The sequence below is a fragment of the Salmo salar genome, chromosome 04 (assembly GCF_965601325.2).
Source record: "Salmo salar chromosome 04, fSalSal1, whole genome shotgun sequence".
Lineage (NCBI taxonomy): Eukaryota > Metazoa > Chordata > Actinopteri > Salmoniformes > Salmonidae > Salmo > Salmo salar.
The window spans coordinates 55,894,067-55,911,772 of NC_138294.1; the positions used below are offsets into that span (position 1 = coordinate 55,894,067).

At 41.3% G+C, this 17,706-nt stretch overlaps 2 protein-coding genes across 2 annotated transcripts in view; both read right to left on the reverse strand.

Annotated features, from left to right (window-relative positions):
* The window catches only part of LOC106603344 (nectin-3-like protein), a 67,287-nt gene extending 62,542 nt beyond the window's left edge, over positions 1-4,745 (reverse strand). Inside the window, exon 1 of the mRNA XM_014196904.3 lies at positions 4,553-4,745. Within this exon, the coding sequence (XP_014052379.1) occupies positions 4,553-4,658 (106 nt within the window). The 5' untranslated portion in view covers positions 4,659-4,745. The remainder of the gene's footprint in view (positions 1-4,552) is intronic.
* A 3,945-nt stretch (positions 4,746-8,690) lies between these two features.
* On the reverse strand, positions 8,691-16,972 carry diablob (diablo, IAP-binding mitochondrial protein b). Its single transcript, XM_014196906.3, has 6 exons — positions 16,841-16,972; positions 16,395-16,527; positions 16,111-16,236; positions 12,116-12,226; positions 11,811-11,907; positions 8,691-9,442 (listed from the first exon to the last, which is right to left on the reverse strand). The coding sequence occupies exons 1-6, from the start codon at positions 16,879-16,881 to the stop codon at positions 9,249-9,251; spliced, it is 702 nt and encodes a 233-aa protein (XP_014052381.1). The 5' UTR covers positions 16,882-16,972; the 3' UTR covers positions 8,691-9,248.
* Positions 16,973-17,706: the final 734 nt, after the last annotated feature.

Below are 17,706 nucleotides of genomic sequence, written 5' to 3' on the forward strand. Positions count from 1 at the left end.
TTAAAATAATGAACATCAAGACTAGCTCTTGAAAAATGTATTTATATAGTGAAAAAGAAAGCCCCAGAGTGTCATGATATTTGGGATCTATCTGTTTAATTTTGGCAAACGGGTGATATTGTAAAAACATTGGAACTGGAAACAAGAACATTCTTTCTGTAAATTGTTGATTGTCTTATTTGGAACTAATAAATGTGTACAAAAATCTAAAAGGATACTTGAGATATATATTAAATGTTTAATAAATGTGACAAATGTGAGATTTTTTCCCCCTCACAGAATCTAGTAAACTCTATATTTTACAGCACACTATAAGGAGTATAATATCGCCAATGGTCTTACATGTAAAGGTATAAAAAGGGCCTAGAAAAAACTGGCACTTTCATCATTATTTTTTTCCAAATATCATTTGTGATACAAAGCATGTCAAATATCCTTCCTCCCAATTAAGATTCTGTGAGAATTGCCAGAAGAATGTGATATTTTCAGGCTATCCTGGCGTGGAATCGCCCACCTGCCTATTACAAGCCAACCGGCAGCAGTAGGAACGGAGACGAGGGGGGGAGCTGCTTGTGGGAACATTGACACCTAAGTAGATGAAAGGCTCCATGTGAAGATAACATGATTTATTCAGCTTCCCCTTTCTCCCTAGAAGCCCCTGGCCTACCCTTCACAGCGCAACATCCACAAAATGCTGTCTTAACGTTACTACAGGTCAAACAATAAAATTCCATCTAACATTGTGTCTGTTGTCTTGTAATGCCTACCATCAATGACATACAAATACTTTAGAGACAACAGTGATGCATTGAGAGGGAGGGTGTGGGGTCAGTAAAAGGATTGGGCTACCTATGTTTCAATTCCCAAGTCACATCAGTGCCCTCATCGATCCAAGGCAATAAGCAGGCAGACATACTGACAAAAGGTGAAGGAGACAAGATATAGACAGAGGTTGACTATATAATTAAGAATCGAGGAGGAAAGGAAGAGAGGATTCTCCTAGAACAGAGGGAACAGAGACACAGCAGTCACCAGTGATATTAGAGAAGGAATGCTGGCAGTAATCCCCCGCTCCCCTGTGGTATTTTAACAGTTCCTCCCCTTCCCCTGTTGCCATCAGTCAGTCAGAACACAGCCGCTAATGGCCTTGCCTGGGCCACCTGGGGAGGCTGTCCCACCTCATCGGACCCAAGGTCACATGCTGGCTGGAGACGCCTCTCTGTGCGTGTGTGTGAGAGATTGAGTGAGTCAATATGGATCTTGAATATAGGCATCTGCACCAAATTCACATAGAAATGTGAGTTAAAGATCTGTTGTTCTCATTAAAAGCAAGTCTAAAAAGCGGTAGATATGTTCTATGTGCGCTATTTCTATGCTTCCCGTTCTTAAAGGAAAAATCCACACAAAACCACTCATAACTATAATTTACAGTGCTACATAACACTAATATGTGAGAACAATATTTTTTGTTTAAAAAAAAAACATTTTATCATTATAATAAGGTTGGCAACGATACATGAAAATCATTGTGGAAATCTGTTGCAGCTCAAGTTGACTACAAAACCAACAATGCACTGCTAGGTAGCTAGCTAGCAAACGTAGCTACACACAATAATACCAAAGTCAATATCAGCATGTGAAGTAGCTAGTTAGTGCAATTTGTTTAAGCAATTTTACAGCTATCAATTTAGGAATACAATCTCACAATTTTCAACCTGCAGCTCGATGTGCCTCACAGAGTGGAGTCTGACATTCGCAACAGCACCATGCAATGCACTCTGGACTGAAGAGGCAGACAAATAGGATACATGTGTTAGACCCTCTGTTAAATGACATTCCTCGAGATAGAAATATCGCAAAAATATGATCAGTGGCTCATTCGAGAGAAGACATTATGACATCGGCCAGTATTGAAATCTGACACGTATGATAGACATTTCCGCGATCTAAAAGTCCTATTCCTATTCACTTCTAGTGTAGGGAGAGTGGCTTTATCTCAATGCTACGTCATACCGGACACATTTCTGCCTGCTCCAACGGCAATATCGCATCTCAGATACACATGAAAACATGAATTGCCCCAGGGAATTGATAGAACATCGCTCAGAGATGCACAAAAACAATATAAATTGGGTGAATATTTACTTTAAGTTTCATTTTTTGCATGTGACTTATGGTTTTGTACATCAGCTTCAAAACAGCTGAAAATACAATATTTTTGGTTATGGAAAATATATTTCACAGCGGTTTAGATGGTACAACGATTCTTTACACCAGGGGTGTCAAACTCATTCCATGGAGGGCAGAGTGTCTGCAGGTTTTTGGTTTTTCCTTTCAATTAAGACCGAGACAATCAGGTGAGGGGAGTATCTTACTAATTATTGACCTTAATTCATCAATCAAGTACAAATGTAGAGTGTAAACCTGCAGAAATTCAGCCCTCTGTGGAATGAGTTTGACACATGCGCTACACTATACTTGCATGTTTATCACAAACTGCAATTTCTGCAACCAGGAAATGGCAGAGCGATTCTGCATAGGACATCTTTAATAATTACTAAATACATGAATTGACTATTAACCAAACAGACAACAGAAATGGGTCTCTAGCTCATGAAAAACCAGGAAAATATGTCCTACCATTTATCATGTATGAGGTGAGTTCAATGATCACAGAACTACCTACCATACGGTCCATATTGGGGCATCATTGATTTCCCTAAAGAGACTTCTTCTCAACTATTCTTGGAAAGTCATCTCTAGGGCAGGCTGCACAACAACAAAATAATATCACCCAAAATAAAGAACTGAAAACAACCACACGTGCATACCAATAATTCCAGGAGAGGAGAAACTGATAAAACTTCACACACACCCTAAATCAATCAGCTTATGTCCCCTTGCCTGACAGCAACGGTTTCAACACCGGTGACAGGTGCTGCCTGTTGCAGACCAATTTGCCACGCGTTTATTTCATCTTCTGTCATGGGGGACCATTGACAAAAATCAAACAGTCTAGTAAATGGAGACAGGTATCCACAAAGAAACTTTATATAAAATCTTCGTAAGTTATATCAAGCACTGTATTACCCACAATTGACTATAACCAGAAAAGGCTACCAAGCCAAATTCTCACACTTGGATGACAAAAGCTCAACAGATTGTCCCCAATTCAAACAGATTGAGGATAGTAACAGCTCATATTGATTCGTTCTGGCCCGTTCCTCAAATCCTATATATATCAGAGAATCCCTAGTTCCTACTTCTAGGACATAGACACCACTGATGACTGACAATGTTATATTCTGGAATTTATGTTAGGAGCAGCCAGGGGTCTCCTTGCTGTTGCACACAGTCTCCACTCTCCAAAACGAGTCCTAGCTTGGAGCACTGTAAAAAAACAAATACAAAAATGATGATAACTTAAATTAAATAAAAAAGGTAAGGATTGGCTGTTTGGCTCAGACATCTTCAGGTAAGATAAAGGACTAAGGGCCGGCTCTAGGCATACGCGACATAAGTGGTTGCCTATGGGGTCTCAACTTACGGTTGAGAGATCGAATAGTAGAATGCACAAAGTGCAAGTTCAAAATTTGGTTGTGCATCAGCAACTTTTCTCATTATGTCAGTCACTAACAGTCACTCAATTAGCCATGTCAGATAATGTTTTGATTGGTAAGTTAGTTTAGCCAGCTACCTAAACTAGTAGTAATCATGGCCGAATACCAATTGGCACGTGCTTGACCTCCAGGGGGCTCCCATTTACCTTGTCACTCACTCAGAAATATTTAACACAGCAAAATGTGTAGAATTGCAGGAAATTAGCTGTAAAACTGCAGTTTTTTTCTAGGTATGCCCCATTGCAAAATTTGTACAACACAGGAGGTTGGTGGCACCTTAATTGAGGAGAACAGGCTTGTGGTAATGACTGGAGCGGAATTCCATGTTTTTGATTCCATTCGCACTGTTCTCTCCTCAGCAGCTTCCTGTGGTGTAGAAATGCAAAATCTTGCTTTAAAACTGCAAAATGTTCACTCCACCCCATGGCAAAATGTGTAAAGTTGCAGGATATTAACTTTCAAACTTTTATGTTTTGCCTGCGAGGTGGGGAGGCCCAACCAAATATCGCTTATGGGCCCCAAAATGTACTGCTGAGAGCAGTACCGTGCGGCTCTTCAAATTGGCCCACCACTTATTAAGAGCATCTACCTCAACGCTACTCCTCAGTGGTTTCCTATGGCAATGTGAATGTTTCCATGGCAGCCGCGGATCACACCATCATCGGGCAGCGGCACCATACCAGCACTAAACTTCTCAACAAAAGTTCCCCTGCCTTGCACATTCGTTAATGGCATTCGAAAAACAAGTCGACCTTTCGTATTGAAACAACACAGTCCAAATCTCAAATGAACTACTACAACAAATATTTTGTAGACTGTGTAAGACGAGACCCAAGTCGGCTTGCTGCCTCGCTCTCACTGGCTGCACTCAGAACTTCTCAAAATCTTTTACATTGGCTAATGTTACCGAGCGTTCACAATGTATAGCATACCTGTCAAGATGTACAGAAGAACAATAAATAAAGCATGCTGTCCTTTGGAAAGCGGGTAATTCCTTAGGCAAGGCAGGAACATTTTGAAAGTAGAGCCGTCTTCCATCGAACACGCTTGTCTGTCCGCTGGACTACGAAACCTCCTCAGCAACAACTCCAAACTGCGATTGGACTGTACCACTAGAGCACCAATAGGGGGGCTCACCTGATTCCAGCGATACAGTCAAATGAGAAGCAATCCTCCAGCACACCATCCCTGAAAGAATTGTGTAATATATAGATTACGTCATCCATATTGCAAATAAAGATTTATACATTTATGCTACAGTTGAAGGACACATTTACTGAGTAGGCCTATGAGATAAGATGTGTTTCTGAACGGGGGTAATTTCCCTGTGGTAATTGGTAAGTAAAAACACATTAACTATCATTAATTAACTGAAGAATGAATAAAGATTTTCTGAATGAGATCAATATAAGAGACATGAGTAACAATATGGCCTGAAATTTGATCAACCGCTGATTAGACATATTTTGCAGGTTGCAACAAATCTTTGGTTAAAGGGATATTACACAAACATGTATTCTAAGCAAGTGGAGGTTTTAATCAGACACATTGCTATATACAGCATGGAGAATGCAGCACAATGAGCGTGGCACGTGCCAGTGTGGTACACATCCATTGCTGTAAGCCTATCTCTGCTCCCCATGTCCGAATTCCTTCCTGTTCCCATGCATGTTTGGCCCAGTCACCTCTCTCTGAAGGCAAGTTAACTCAGGACCAGCATCAGCCTTAATCCCCTGTTCCCCACTGGTAATCCCCCCACCATAACCTCTCTCCAAAAACCCAATCTGTGCATCCGTCCCCCTGCCGTTCTTCAACAACTAGGACACATCACCCCAAGTCTAATTGGGGCGTTCAGAAATTAACTAGCTAATCCTTGCAAACAGCAATTGTGGGGGGCACCCCTCCTTTTGGCTGGAACCTAACCAGGTCAGTGCTTTAATTTGAGTCTCATATTCTGTCTTCTCAAGAGCCACCAGGGACACAATTACTCTCCTGACACCCTATTCATCCACACCCTGGCACAGTGAGGCAGGCCAGGGTGTGTGTCTAAGTGTGTGTGTTGGGATGTGTTCTGCATGTCTTTCCATCTGATTTATGAGATGGGGGAAGAATATATCTTAAAGAGTGCCCTAGCCATTGTGAAGGATGCTAAGAATACTTTTCCGACCACAACAAAAGAAGACTGTTTTTTAAAAAGCACAATGTCCTGGTATTGGATTCTAAGAGATACATTGTCAGATTAGTAATGAAATTCCATTAATAATGGGGTTATAAAACGTATTTTTATGTACTCTGCGCCATCGTCCTGGAACGCCTTACAAAATACTTTTAAACTGGAAGAACTTGTCCCGATTGGTATTTTTAAATCACTGATGAATGATCTTGAGACTGATTCCCTGACCTGTCAATGTTTTTAATTTGCTGTTTTTGATTTTGTTATACTCTTGTGAATTCTATGGTTTTTACTAGATTATTTGTAGATTTTCAGTTTGTCTGTACTTTTTGTAATGACTTGGTGCTGCCTATCTTGGCCAGGATGCTCTTGAAAAATAGATTTTTAAATCTCAATGAGCCCTTCCTGGTTAAATAAAGGTTTAATTAATTAAAGTGCTCAGACACTGATATCCTACTGTGTGAAAAAAGAGAGAATGTTTATAGGCTGCTACGCTAGATACCAGTCAGCCAGAGCCATTATTACTTGCACAGATGCAGGCTTACAGTTGGTACAGTCTTCTTGTTAGGGAGTCTGTCAGAGAGTTTTGATGGTGAGAAAGAGTGGAACAGATACATGCTTCATTTGTTTCATTTTATGATCTATGGTTACACCACACTCATGTCCTCATCAAAATACAATGACTTCAAAGTTTCACCAAACTCTCCCACAACCCCTCATCACGGGGTAGCGAGTGGCTGTCATTACAGAAACATTGTGCCTGCCTGTCAGTAGCCCCAGCAGCAGAGCCCCAGGAGCTTTCACCTCGACGTGCCTGAGAGCAGAGGCACTCATTCAGCTCAAGACCTTCTCATCTGCCATGGATTAGATCAACTGAGATCTGAAACTCGACACCGTGTTCTATTTCAATCTATTTCCCCCTCTAGCGGTCTCAAACTTCAATGTTTTTTTAATTTTTTACTTTCACATCCCTCAGGTGTCTTCACTTTTTCCAACACAACCTTTCCCACTGATGCAATACCTTAATTCATGCAATGAGGACATATATTAGGATTTCATAAAGCAGTCAAGTGTATATGAAATAAAACGTATTTCATTATTGTGTGTTTGCAGTGTGTTTATTGCTTCACCAACGGAAAATATACAAAAAGAAGCTGGCCTTGCAAGTGACTCTTAACCTCAGATCTACCATATTAACTCAATTTTTATGTCTATGGAACTTGTTTTTGTGTGACTTAAAATCAAGAATGTGTCTTATCTGCTTGCATGTTCCCATCTATATCATTATAGAGACATTCATCTGTTGTCATGCAAATAATCTAGAACCAGACTGCAGAATCCTCTTCTTAGATTAATACTTTGCACTCTGATCCATGTTAGTCTGATGAATGCTGTGCATGTTCTTGTCATCACCTTAACCACATGGTTTGCTAATGAAAGAACACATCTGCATATCTTTAGCAGGAACATGGATGGTTTTTGAGACAGGCAGCATTATTAAAAGGTAATGAAGTAAAACAATTGCACTACCATTGTCAGACACCAGGGCACATTTGTTATACAAATTCTCTGGTGGGACCATAATACACCTGTTATAAAACATAATTGATGAAATGAAGCAATAAATTGAAGCTGAGGGCGATAGAGGAAAAGGAGCTGTGTAACAGAAACACTTTCACTTTGAACAAGAACCATGATGACATTTTTGATGGTGGATTTGTGGTCTCTTTAAAACTATGTTGTCCTGTGGCTGGGATAACAAACATCCCGTCCTGCAATCCGTGTTCACATTGTTCTCTTTCACAGAGCACTTTGTCTCTCTGTGGAATGTTGAGTAAGCCTCAAGGGCTCTTCAGTGAGTGCCAGGGGGATTGGAGGGGCTGGTGGAAGTGAAGCTCAGTGTAATAAGTGCAAGTCCCCCTTTCTCTCTTTATCCTTTTATTCTGTGGGTCTCCTCCCCCCATACATCTCTCCATCTTTCCTGCCCTCTTATACACATGTCTGTCTTGGCCATGGGCAGGTCTGAGACTGTTTAGCATAAGTCATTTAGAAAACAGAGGGAACAAACTGGACACTATCAAGTGTTTCCCAGGCTAGGGGATGGTTGGATTGACGAATGTTCATCTGCAGCTCCTTAGGTGCCCCTTGATAACACTCTCTGTATCCCTACAAGGTTTTCATTGGACAACATGTTTTCACAGGGACAGTTACACTTTGTACTCTATTCAGGCTGAGTTACTTTTAGAGTTCTAGACCATTTCACTCAGCTTTTCATATTAAGGCTAAATCCTTATAGAATCACAGTGAGAAAATACCATGAATTTTGTGCCTTAAAGTGATAGTATACCCCAGGTTCAAAGAGTCTGACGTTTTAAACCTCAACAGCGCTCTAACATCAAGATGAGTTCACACCGAAGACCATCAAGTTGTACGCTGCAGTGAATGGGAAAGAGAAGCATCATTCAAAAGAGTGAACTTCTGAGAGAGCTCTAAAGTGAGTGCATTATAATAATACCACTATAAAGTGGTGCATTCATTCACTAGAACCGAGTCTGAATTTCCACTCAAATGTAGTATCTTTATTCCGCCCAAGCTTGCACCTCATCATGCATGTGTAGATTCAGAGTTGAGAGCTGCACAGCAAGGATATATGAACCTACAGCGACATCTGCTGGCCATAAAGTGAGAAGGCTGTGACACTGGGAACACAGCATGCTGCTACTCATTTGAGACCCCTGTTCAGACTTGAGATAAGAATACTTAACATGGACTTAAGGCAAAATTTGACTTTAGTTCATGTTAAGTCAACTTAAAGGCAGAAAGTGCATAAGAAATGTAAGTGTTTCCGCCCAGACCAAACACTATTCTATTGGCATGTTACATACTAGTAACAAGAATCAGAAACCAACCTTTTTTTACTTGCATTTAAAAAGTGACAACTGATAGATACACAAACAAGATCAGACTTCAATAAAAATAAATTTAAAAAAAAGAGTCACATGCACCTTTTGGCTACCTTTAGAGTTAATACAAGTATTGTTATTTCAGCACTTAACTCCTAAAAGTACTTGATACATTATCTAAAAAAAAGACAGCAGTGAAGCTGTAATCTCAAATTGCACTTCTCTGCTTAAATGCACAAAAACACATGACAGCAGTGATATTCACATTAGCAGTATAACAACAATATTTAATTTGTAGAGCATATATCTCACACTCAATGCAAAGTATAGGACCCACAAATTGGTTCCCATGATTGAGTCAACTTATCAATAACTGATCAGCGGTGATAACAAGAAAATCCCCACCACTCTAAATTCCGTGCATCAAGAGGCGTTTCACCACTAGGCCGCCATTCAGGCAGCGTCAATGTACAGTCCATGTGGCCTAGTAGTCACATCATACAAACAGAATAAGGTGGACAAGACTGTGGGAATGGATGTAATAAAGTAGAGTTAGTCCTCTCGCAGATATGCCTCAGGGATGTCTTCTTCCTCCATGGCGGCAGGTAGCTTAATCCTTTGACTGTCCTCTGCTTTGGACTCCTTTAGGTTCTTCTCTGCATCCTTAAAGAGCTGTCTGATCTGATCAACATGAGACTGCGCCACCTGGAGGCTGGTCTGTGCTGTCACAGACGCCTGGTCGGCACCTGAAAACACACACAGTCTACAACCAAGCACCAAAATGGACACAGGTGGACACTCGTTGTCTAGGTTCTCTATTCCCACCCCCAATGAAATAATGACCTATCTATCAGGAGCATCAGAATATAGTAGTAGGCCTATACTTCAAACCTTTGATCTTAATTTTTTAAATCACAAAATAAATGTGTGCCATTTGAAATAATTAAACTCAGCAAAAAATGAAACATCCCCTTTTCCAGGACCCGGTCTTTCAAAAATCCAAATAACTTCACAGATCTTCACTGTAAAGGGTTTAAACAATGTTTCCTATGCTTGAACCATAAACACTTAATGAACATGCACCTGTGTAACGGTCATTAAGACACTAACAGCTTACAGACGGCAGGCAATTAAGGTCACAGTTATGAAAACTTTGGACAAAAAAAGAGGCCTTTCTACTGACTCTGAAAAACACCAAAAGAAAGATGCCCAGGGTCCCTGCTCATCTGCGTGAACGTGCCTTAGGCATGCTGCAAGGAGGCATGAGGACTGCAGATGTGGCCAGGGCAGTAAATTGCAATGTCCATACTGTGAGACGCCTAAGACAGCGCTACAGGGAGACAGGACGGACAGCTGATCGTCCTCGCAGTGGCAGACCACGTGTAACAACACCTGCACAGGATCGGGAACATCCGAACATCACACCTGCAGGACAGGTACAGGATGGCAACAACAACTGCCCAAGTTACAGCAGGAACGCACAATCCCAACATCAGTGCTCATACTGTCCGCAATAGGCTGAGAGAGGCTGGACTGAGGGTTTGTAGGCCTGTTGTAAGGCAGGTCCTCACCAAACAAACATCACCGGCAACAACATCGCCTATGGGCACAAACCCACCGTCGCCGGACCAGACAGGACTGGCAAAAAGTGCTCATCACAGACGAGTCGCGGTTTTGTCTCACCAGGGGTGATGGTCGGACTCGCGTTTATTGTCAAAGGAATGAGCGCTACACCGAGGCCTGTACTCTGGAGCAGGATCGATTTGGAGGTGGAGGGTCAGTCACAGTCTTGGGCGGTGTGTCACAGCATCATCGGACTGAGCATGTTGTCATTGCAGGTAATCTCAACGCTGTGCGTTACAGGGAAGACATCCTCCTCCCTCATGTGGTACCCTTCCTGCAGGCTCATCCTGACATGACCCTCCAGCATGACAACGCCACCAGCCATACTGCTCGTTCTGTGTGTGATTTCCTGCAAGACAGGAATGTCAGTGTTCTTCCATGGCCAGCGAAGAGCCCGGATCTCAATCCCATTGAGCACGTCTGAGACGTGTTGGATCAGAGGGCGAGGACTAGGGCCATTCCCCCCAGAAATGTCCTGGAACTTGCAGGTGCTTTGTTGGAAGAGTAGGGTAACATCTCACAGCAAGAATTGGCAAATCTGGTGCAGTCCATGAGGAGGAGATGCTGCATTAAGTACTGCAGTGCTGGTGGCCACACCAGATACTGACTGTTACTTTTGATTTTGACCCCCCCCCCCCCCTTTGTTCAGGGACACATTATTCCATTTCTGTTAGTCACATGTCTGTGGAACTTGTTCAGTTTGTCTCAGTTGTTGAATCTTATGTTCATACAAATATTTACACGTTAAGTTTGCTGAAAATAACCGCAGCTGACAGTGAGGACATTTCTTTTTTTGCTGAGTTTAGACTACATTTTATTTGATAAAATGCTAAATTATGTAACTCATCACAATTGACTAATAAATTATGCTTTAATGATAAATTATAATTAAAATATTACATGAATTGGAAACTAAATTAATGAGGCTGCACAAACATGAGTTTTCCATTCATACAACATGTAGAGTAAATTACCACAGTAGATTTTCCATGGTAAAATAGTAAATACTTTATTTCAGTTGTACGGAATGATTGTCAAATAGATCAAGTCGCCCTTAGTCTGTTTAAAAAGTAGGATTCATTTGTTCTGATTATTATACCCATAAGAGCGCAAAATCTTGAAAAATGTTGGCAGCAATCAGAACTAAAAATAACCTGGAAATCCACTTTAGGGAGTGGTAAATCGGTGGCCAAAGGTTGCAATTGATATCAGCTGTGCGGGTAATTTTAGCACGCATTGATGGTTTAACAAGAGATTACCTTGTGTTAGTACACTGGCAAATGTTCCTTGCAATAGACCCAGAAGCACTGGTAGGTTGCCAGGTCCCAGATCTGTTTGTGCCATCATGTCATGTGGAATGATAGCACAAACAGGCTGGTACCCAGGCTAACTGTTAGGGGTATTGGCAGGTCAACCTGAAGTTAACATAAAAATCCTAACAAATCTACTTTCTATCATCCAATGTGGGAGAAGGTGCATAGGATACAGTACCTGCGTTGTATGCCGTTTCAGCTGCCAGTTTAGAGAGGTTGATGGCCATCATCCAGTTAGACTCAAACCTCTTACAGTCCTCCCTCAAATCCCTCACCTAGACAAAGACAGCAAGAGATGGGACAAGGACATGACTTGAGTTACTCATTCAGTAAAAACAAATACATACAAAACTCTTGTTTTGCATTTCTGTGACGTTAAATGAACAAATACAGCGGGTGAATGTTGACAGGGAATAGTCTAAGCTAACGAGGCAGCCTGAGTAGTGCATGACTTTGACCTCTTAAACCACTGATGACACCTACCTCCTGGCGCTGGCGAACGATCACTTGCCACACAGAGTCCTCCTCCGCAGGGGTCAGCTTGCTGCCTGAGGCAACATAGTGCTTGTGTAGGGTCACCAGTGTATGTATAGTCTAGAGAGAAAATGCAAACATTAGCTAGCTGGCTAACAGACAGATGCACAAACTTACAAAACAAACCAACACGTACAAGTACATACTGTGTGTACACAAGTGGAGTGTACTAAAGTGAACGTTGCTGTGATAGCCCTACTGTAGCTGCAGGCGCATTGTATATGTTTGTGTCAAACCTAAGATAAAGCCACATAACTGGTGTAACTTGGGAGAGTGCAGTCTTCCACTGTCACAGACAAATACATTTCAGAGTTTATGAATGGACAGTAGAATGAATCCACAGTAAAAGCTGAGTAGAGGAGAGTGGGGTCTGTTGAGCCACCCCTTGCTTCTAGTAAACAATACACAAAATCAGTCACGTGACCACATTTAGGAAGAGGTAATCCATTTATGAAGGAAGAAACCACATAGAACAAACTGGTAAGCCAGTTTTTAATATATAGTATGTGGACACCCCTTCAAATTAGTGGATTTGGCTATTTCAGTCACACCCTTTAGTGACAGGTGTATAACATTTTTTTTTTTAAATCAAGCACACCGCCATGCAATCTCCATAGACAAACATTGGCAGTAGAATGGCCTTACTGAAGATCTCAGTGACTTTCAACATCACACCATCACAGAATGCCACCTTTCCAACAAGTCAGTTTATCAAATCTCTGCCCTGCCCCGGTCAACTGAAAGTGCTGTTATTGTGAAGTGGAAATGTCTAGGAGCAACAACTCAGCCGCAAAGTGTACATTCTTTGTGTTCTGAATGGTCCGCAATCTTATGTTCCATGATTCTAGAAGCAGAAGCACGAGTTTAGAACACCTACATATACTGAAACTGGACAATATTAGAAGTTCAGATTCATAAGCTACAGGCAGAGTGGGACTGGCGAGTGCTGAAACACAAAAATCGGTCCTCGGATGCAACAATCACTTGAGTTCCAAACTGCCTCTGGAAGCACTGTCAGCACAATAACTGTTCATTGGGAGCTCCATGAAATGGGTTTCCATGGCCAAGCAGCCGCACACAAGCCTAAGATCACCATGCACAGTGTCAAGCTAGGCCCCTTAGTTCGAGTGAAGGGAAATCTTAACGCTACAGCATACAATTACATTCTAGGCGATTCTGTGCTTTAACTTTGTGGCAAAAGTTTAGGGAAGGCCCTTTCCTATTTCAGCATGACAATGCCCCCGTGCACAAAGCAAGGTCCATACAGAAATGGTTTGTCGAGATCGGTGTGGAAGAACTTGACTGGGCTGCACAGAGCCCTGCCCTCAACCCCATCGAACACCTTTGGGATGAATTGGAACGCAGACTGTGAGCCAGGCCTAATCACCCAACATCAGTGCCGACCTCACTAATGTGCGTGGCTGAATGGAAGCAAGCCCCTGCAGGAATGTTCCAACATCTAGTGGAAAGCCCTCCCAGAAGAGTGGAAGCTGTTATAGCAGCAAGGGGGTGACCAACTCCATTAATAATGCCCATGATTTTGGAATGAAATGTCCGACGAGCAGGTGCCCGCATACTTTTGGTCATGTAGTGCATGTCAAAAACATTTCAAATGATTTTCACAAAGTCAAATGAATGTACTGTGTTATAGGTTTCAAGATGCCTGTATCTAAACCAAAGTAGATAGAGATCCCAACTGATGAAGAAAACTATAAGCCACAATATGAGGTCCTAAACCTATCATGAAAGTGCATCCTGGTAGCTGTATGGGCTAATAGTAAAAATGCTTGCCTGGGGGTAAGTTGAGCCAAAGGCCACCACTCAAATTATGATTATATTTTGTCTGTTTTATGCATAATATGCATAGTATTTTTGCAATGAACTCAAGATTTGCATTGTTACAGAGCAAACATCAGACCCCATGTATACTGAAGTAAAACAAGCCCCTTCAAGGTTCTTGAGAGAGCAGCCAAAGAAGTGTGTGAAGTCCACTTGAGCAGCAGCAAGATCATTTTTACTGAATGACACTGAGATAAATTGACAAATAAAACATGTACTTTGCGAAAGAGAGGCTATGACAGTAGCAGAAGCGCACAAGGTCTTATCCGATGCCATGGAGTCTGAGCTTGCTAATTCTATCAAGAATCTCACATGGGCTTAGAAGCCTCAAATGTAGATTCATTTACTATGAATTGGCACATCCCTGTCCCAGACAACTGGTCAAGAAATGTAAGCGTAAATGATATTGAACAGCGAGATCTATATCTGAATGTAGGCATACATTTAAGATATACAATATATCACACCGACATTCCATTAATTAAACTGACCTACCAGCACCCTCACTCACTTATCCCAATGTGGCTCAACTTACCCTGTCCCTATGCTTAACTTACCCGGGGTAAGTTGTGCCAAGAGACCATATGTTTCAGAAAGGATACACAACATCCTGAAAAATATGTAGATAACTTTGTTCGAAAGAATTCTATACTTTCCTTAACTTGGTGATGTTGAATGTAAATGGCTAAACATACTTCACTGTATTAGGGGAGAGTGGGGTATGCTGAACACTGGCCTATGAGAATGACTTTTGTGATATATGAAGGGGGTTAGGTGACAAACAATGGACAATATGAAAGAACTTTACAAAAATGTCAATGTGATAGTTAAGACAAAAAAATATTTTGAAAACATTGTGGCAGTTGCTACCCATGACAAAAAAAATCCCAATACTGTATATTATGATATTTACACGATGAGCCCAAATGTAAAGCAAGTGCCGTGCTAAGGACTTTCAAATCTGTTTTGTGAAACCCGCGAAATTGGTGAGTTAATATTTGCGATGTGTATTCCTCAACCTGTCATTCAGATGTTTTCAGAGATGTATGGGTTGTCAGGGATTGGTCCAAATTCACCTTTAGCCACCCTCATTTTTATGACAAGTGCTAGCTGCGTGGGAGTGCCTGACGCCGTTGGCTGAGGCAACAAGCCGGGTAAGAGGCAGCGTTGCGTGGCATTGGCTGTATTGTGATGGTTTTATTCTTTAAAGTAAAAACTACCAGAATTCAGTAGCAAAGCCCTACAATCGATAAAAACATAGCTAAATGCCAGTGAATTGAAAATGTGTCCCATCTACATTATCTTACTGTGAAGCTGGCTGTCGCTTCTGTGCCTAGGCAAATTATTTGCTGCAGTTAAAACCTCCCATGACCAAGAGTAACTCATCAACACCAAAAATAACATCACAATGTAACCCAACAGGTAGGCCTACCTTAGAAGTAAGCTTTTAGACTAGTAGCCTTCTGTGTTGAAGTTCAGACTTAGTGAGAAGTGTGCATCTGTTAGGCTGTGTGTGAGATGGTGTTTGTGTAGGTGCTGTGTGGTGTGTGTATTAAGTAACTCATTTCCATAAATGTGTACAAAAAGTTGTATTCTAATTTCATGAATTGTTTCAAATTGTTACAAACTCAGGTTTGCATAAAGCATTCAGTTGTTACTATTACCACCCTACTTTAAATTACTGAGCTTAAATTACTGTAAATACGTATTCCATTCAAACTAATTTGTATATTACATGTCTAACTTGAATAAAATACAATTTCAATAAATTATACTTTTATTTGAATCATCCCTGCTCTACATCAGCCCTGAAAATGTAATTACAATATGACCACGGTATATTGAAAAAAATGTGTTGAATTTAAGAATCCAGACAGGTGATTTGGAGCCACAATTGACTAAGGATTAACATTGACCTGTCCATGACCTTATTGAACTTTTCTGATAACTTGAAAATAAGATCTCAGCTATGGTAAGTCCTATCCTAATGAATCAACGTGTTTTATGTTCCTGCAAAGCTTCTATATAGCATGGGACACAAAGTATAACATCAGAACCAAAGTTTAATTGTCTCCTAACACATGGTAATGTGAAAAAGTGGTTACCTTAACGTACTGTGTGAATGAGTCTACGAGTGCCAGGGTGGTCTGAGAGAGAAAGGTGTTGGTGCTATCTGTGACCAAAGAGGATGCCCTGCGGACCAAGGCCTCATGAGACAGGTTGTCTTGTTTCTAGAAGAGGGCATAGAGATGGATGGTTAGCTTAGCTAGTCTTATTTTTGGTTTCGTTTTCCACTGAATTGGAACATGCAACTGATGAAGGAATCTACAACTGGCTTACAAGTCTGCATGACTAGCAAACTGTATATCGTTTAACTGTGTAAAACAACCTGTGAGAAGGGCACTGCACATAGGCCACCAATAGCAGACAGAGATATCCAGTTCTTCCGGATCACAGTGGGGAATTCCATGACTTGTCGGCGCACCAACGCCCCACTGAGTCTCCCCAGGTTTGAGGCATAGCTAGAGGACAGAGAGAAAAACATGTAAATCACGAAGTGAATTGCCATTTCAAGATACCACAACCTACGTGTAATTTAGTAGCCACGACAAGAGTAACGTTAGTTAGCTAAGAACAGTAACATTAACTAAACAATCATATCTAGCTAATGTTAGCTAGCTCGCATAGCTAGTTTTGTTTCGACATATCCAAACGCTAATTAACGTGAACCCTTTGGAAATACACCGGCCTTACATAGCCTAGCTGTTTATATTAGGTCAAACTTGACACACTTATAATTTAGTACGTGAATTAGCTAATAGCTCGACAACTTACCTCAAACCAATACAAAAAAACCCTCTCCTGAACGCCGACATATTGGTCTGACGCAAGAGGAAGTTATTCTTTGACTTCTATGGTATTTTGACGATTGCACAATTTAATGTGCATTTGCCACCTACTGTGCGGGAAGGAAACAGGATTCCCCAAAATACCAACCAAAACTATTAAAAAACCGACAAAAAAATCAACTTAACTAAATAAGAAAATATACATAATAAAAAAATCTGATCCCTACACAAGCTCAAGGAAACCAGGAAGGGCGGGTCTTCCGGCGCCATTACCCCGTTTGCAAGTCTTCAGGTGTAAAATCCCCAAAACTGTTCTGCTGCATCCAGTTTCTTAGATTTATTTGAGACTTGTGCCGTACAGTTTACAACTGTGGCAATGAACGCCACAAAATCCACCTTTTTAACACAGAGGATATCATTTGACTGGCAGCAAACATTTACTACAGGCTCTGGTGTGCCCACAACCATATCTTCACTAGTTTTCGCAATTCTTTTAAATCAAGATTCGATTGACGGCTCTAACTTTTGCCACCTCAATCTCCTTCACCCTTACAGGGCACTCCAGGAAACTTAGGAATTTGTAGAAGATGGAGCCAGAGGGGATGGCTGCCGTTTTATGGGCTCTTAACCAACCGTGTTATTTTGTTTGTAACTTATTTTGTACATAATGTTGCTGCTACAGTCTCTTATGACCGAAAAGAGCTTCTGGACATCAGAACAACGATTATTCACCTTGAACTGGACCAATAATCTTTCTTTAATGAGTCAGACGAGAGGGATTTTCTCCAGTCACCCAACAAGGCCCTCATCCCTGTCATTCGCAGGAGAAAGAGACAGAGATATCGGGTGCCT

Excerpts from the sequence above, each read along its gene's own strand:
- diablob (XM_014196906.3), bottom strand. The coding sequence starts at position 16,881 with ATGTCGGCGTTCAGGAGAGGGTTTTTTTGTATTGGTTTGAG. Across the intron at positions 16,528-16,840 it reads TTTTTTTGTATTGGTTTGAG|CTATGCCTCAAACCTGGGGA; the intron begins GTAAGTTGTCGA and ends TCTGTCCTCTAG. Across the intron at positions 11,908-12,115 it reads TCGTTCGCCAGCGCCAGGAG|GTGAGGGATTTGAGGGAGGA; the intron begins GTAGGTGTCATC and ends GTCTTTGTCTAG.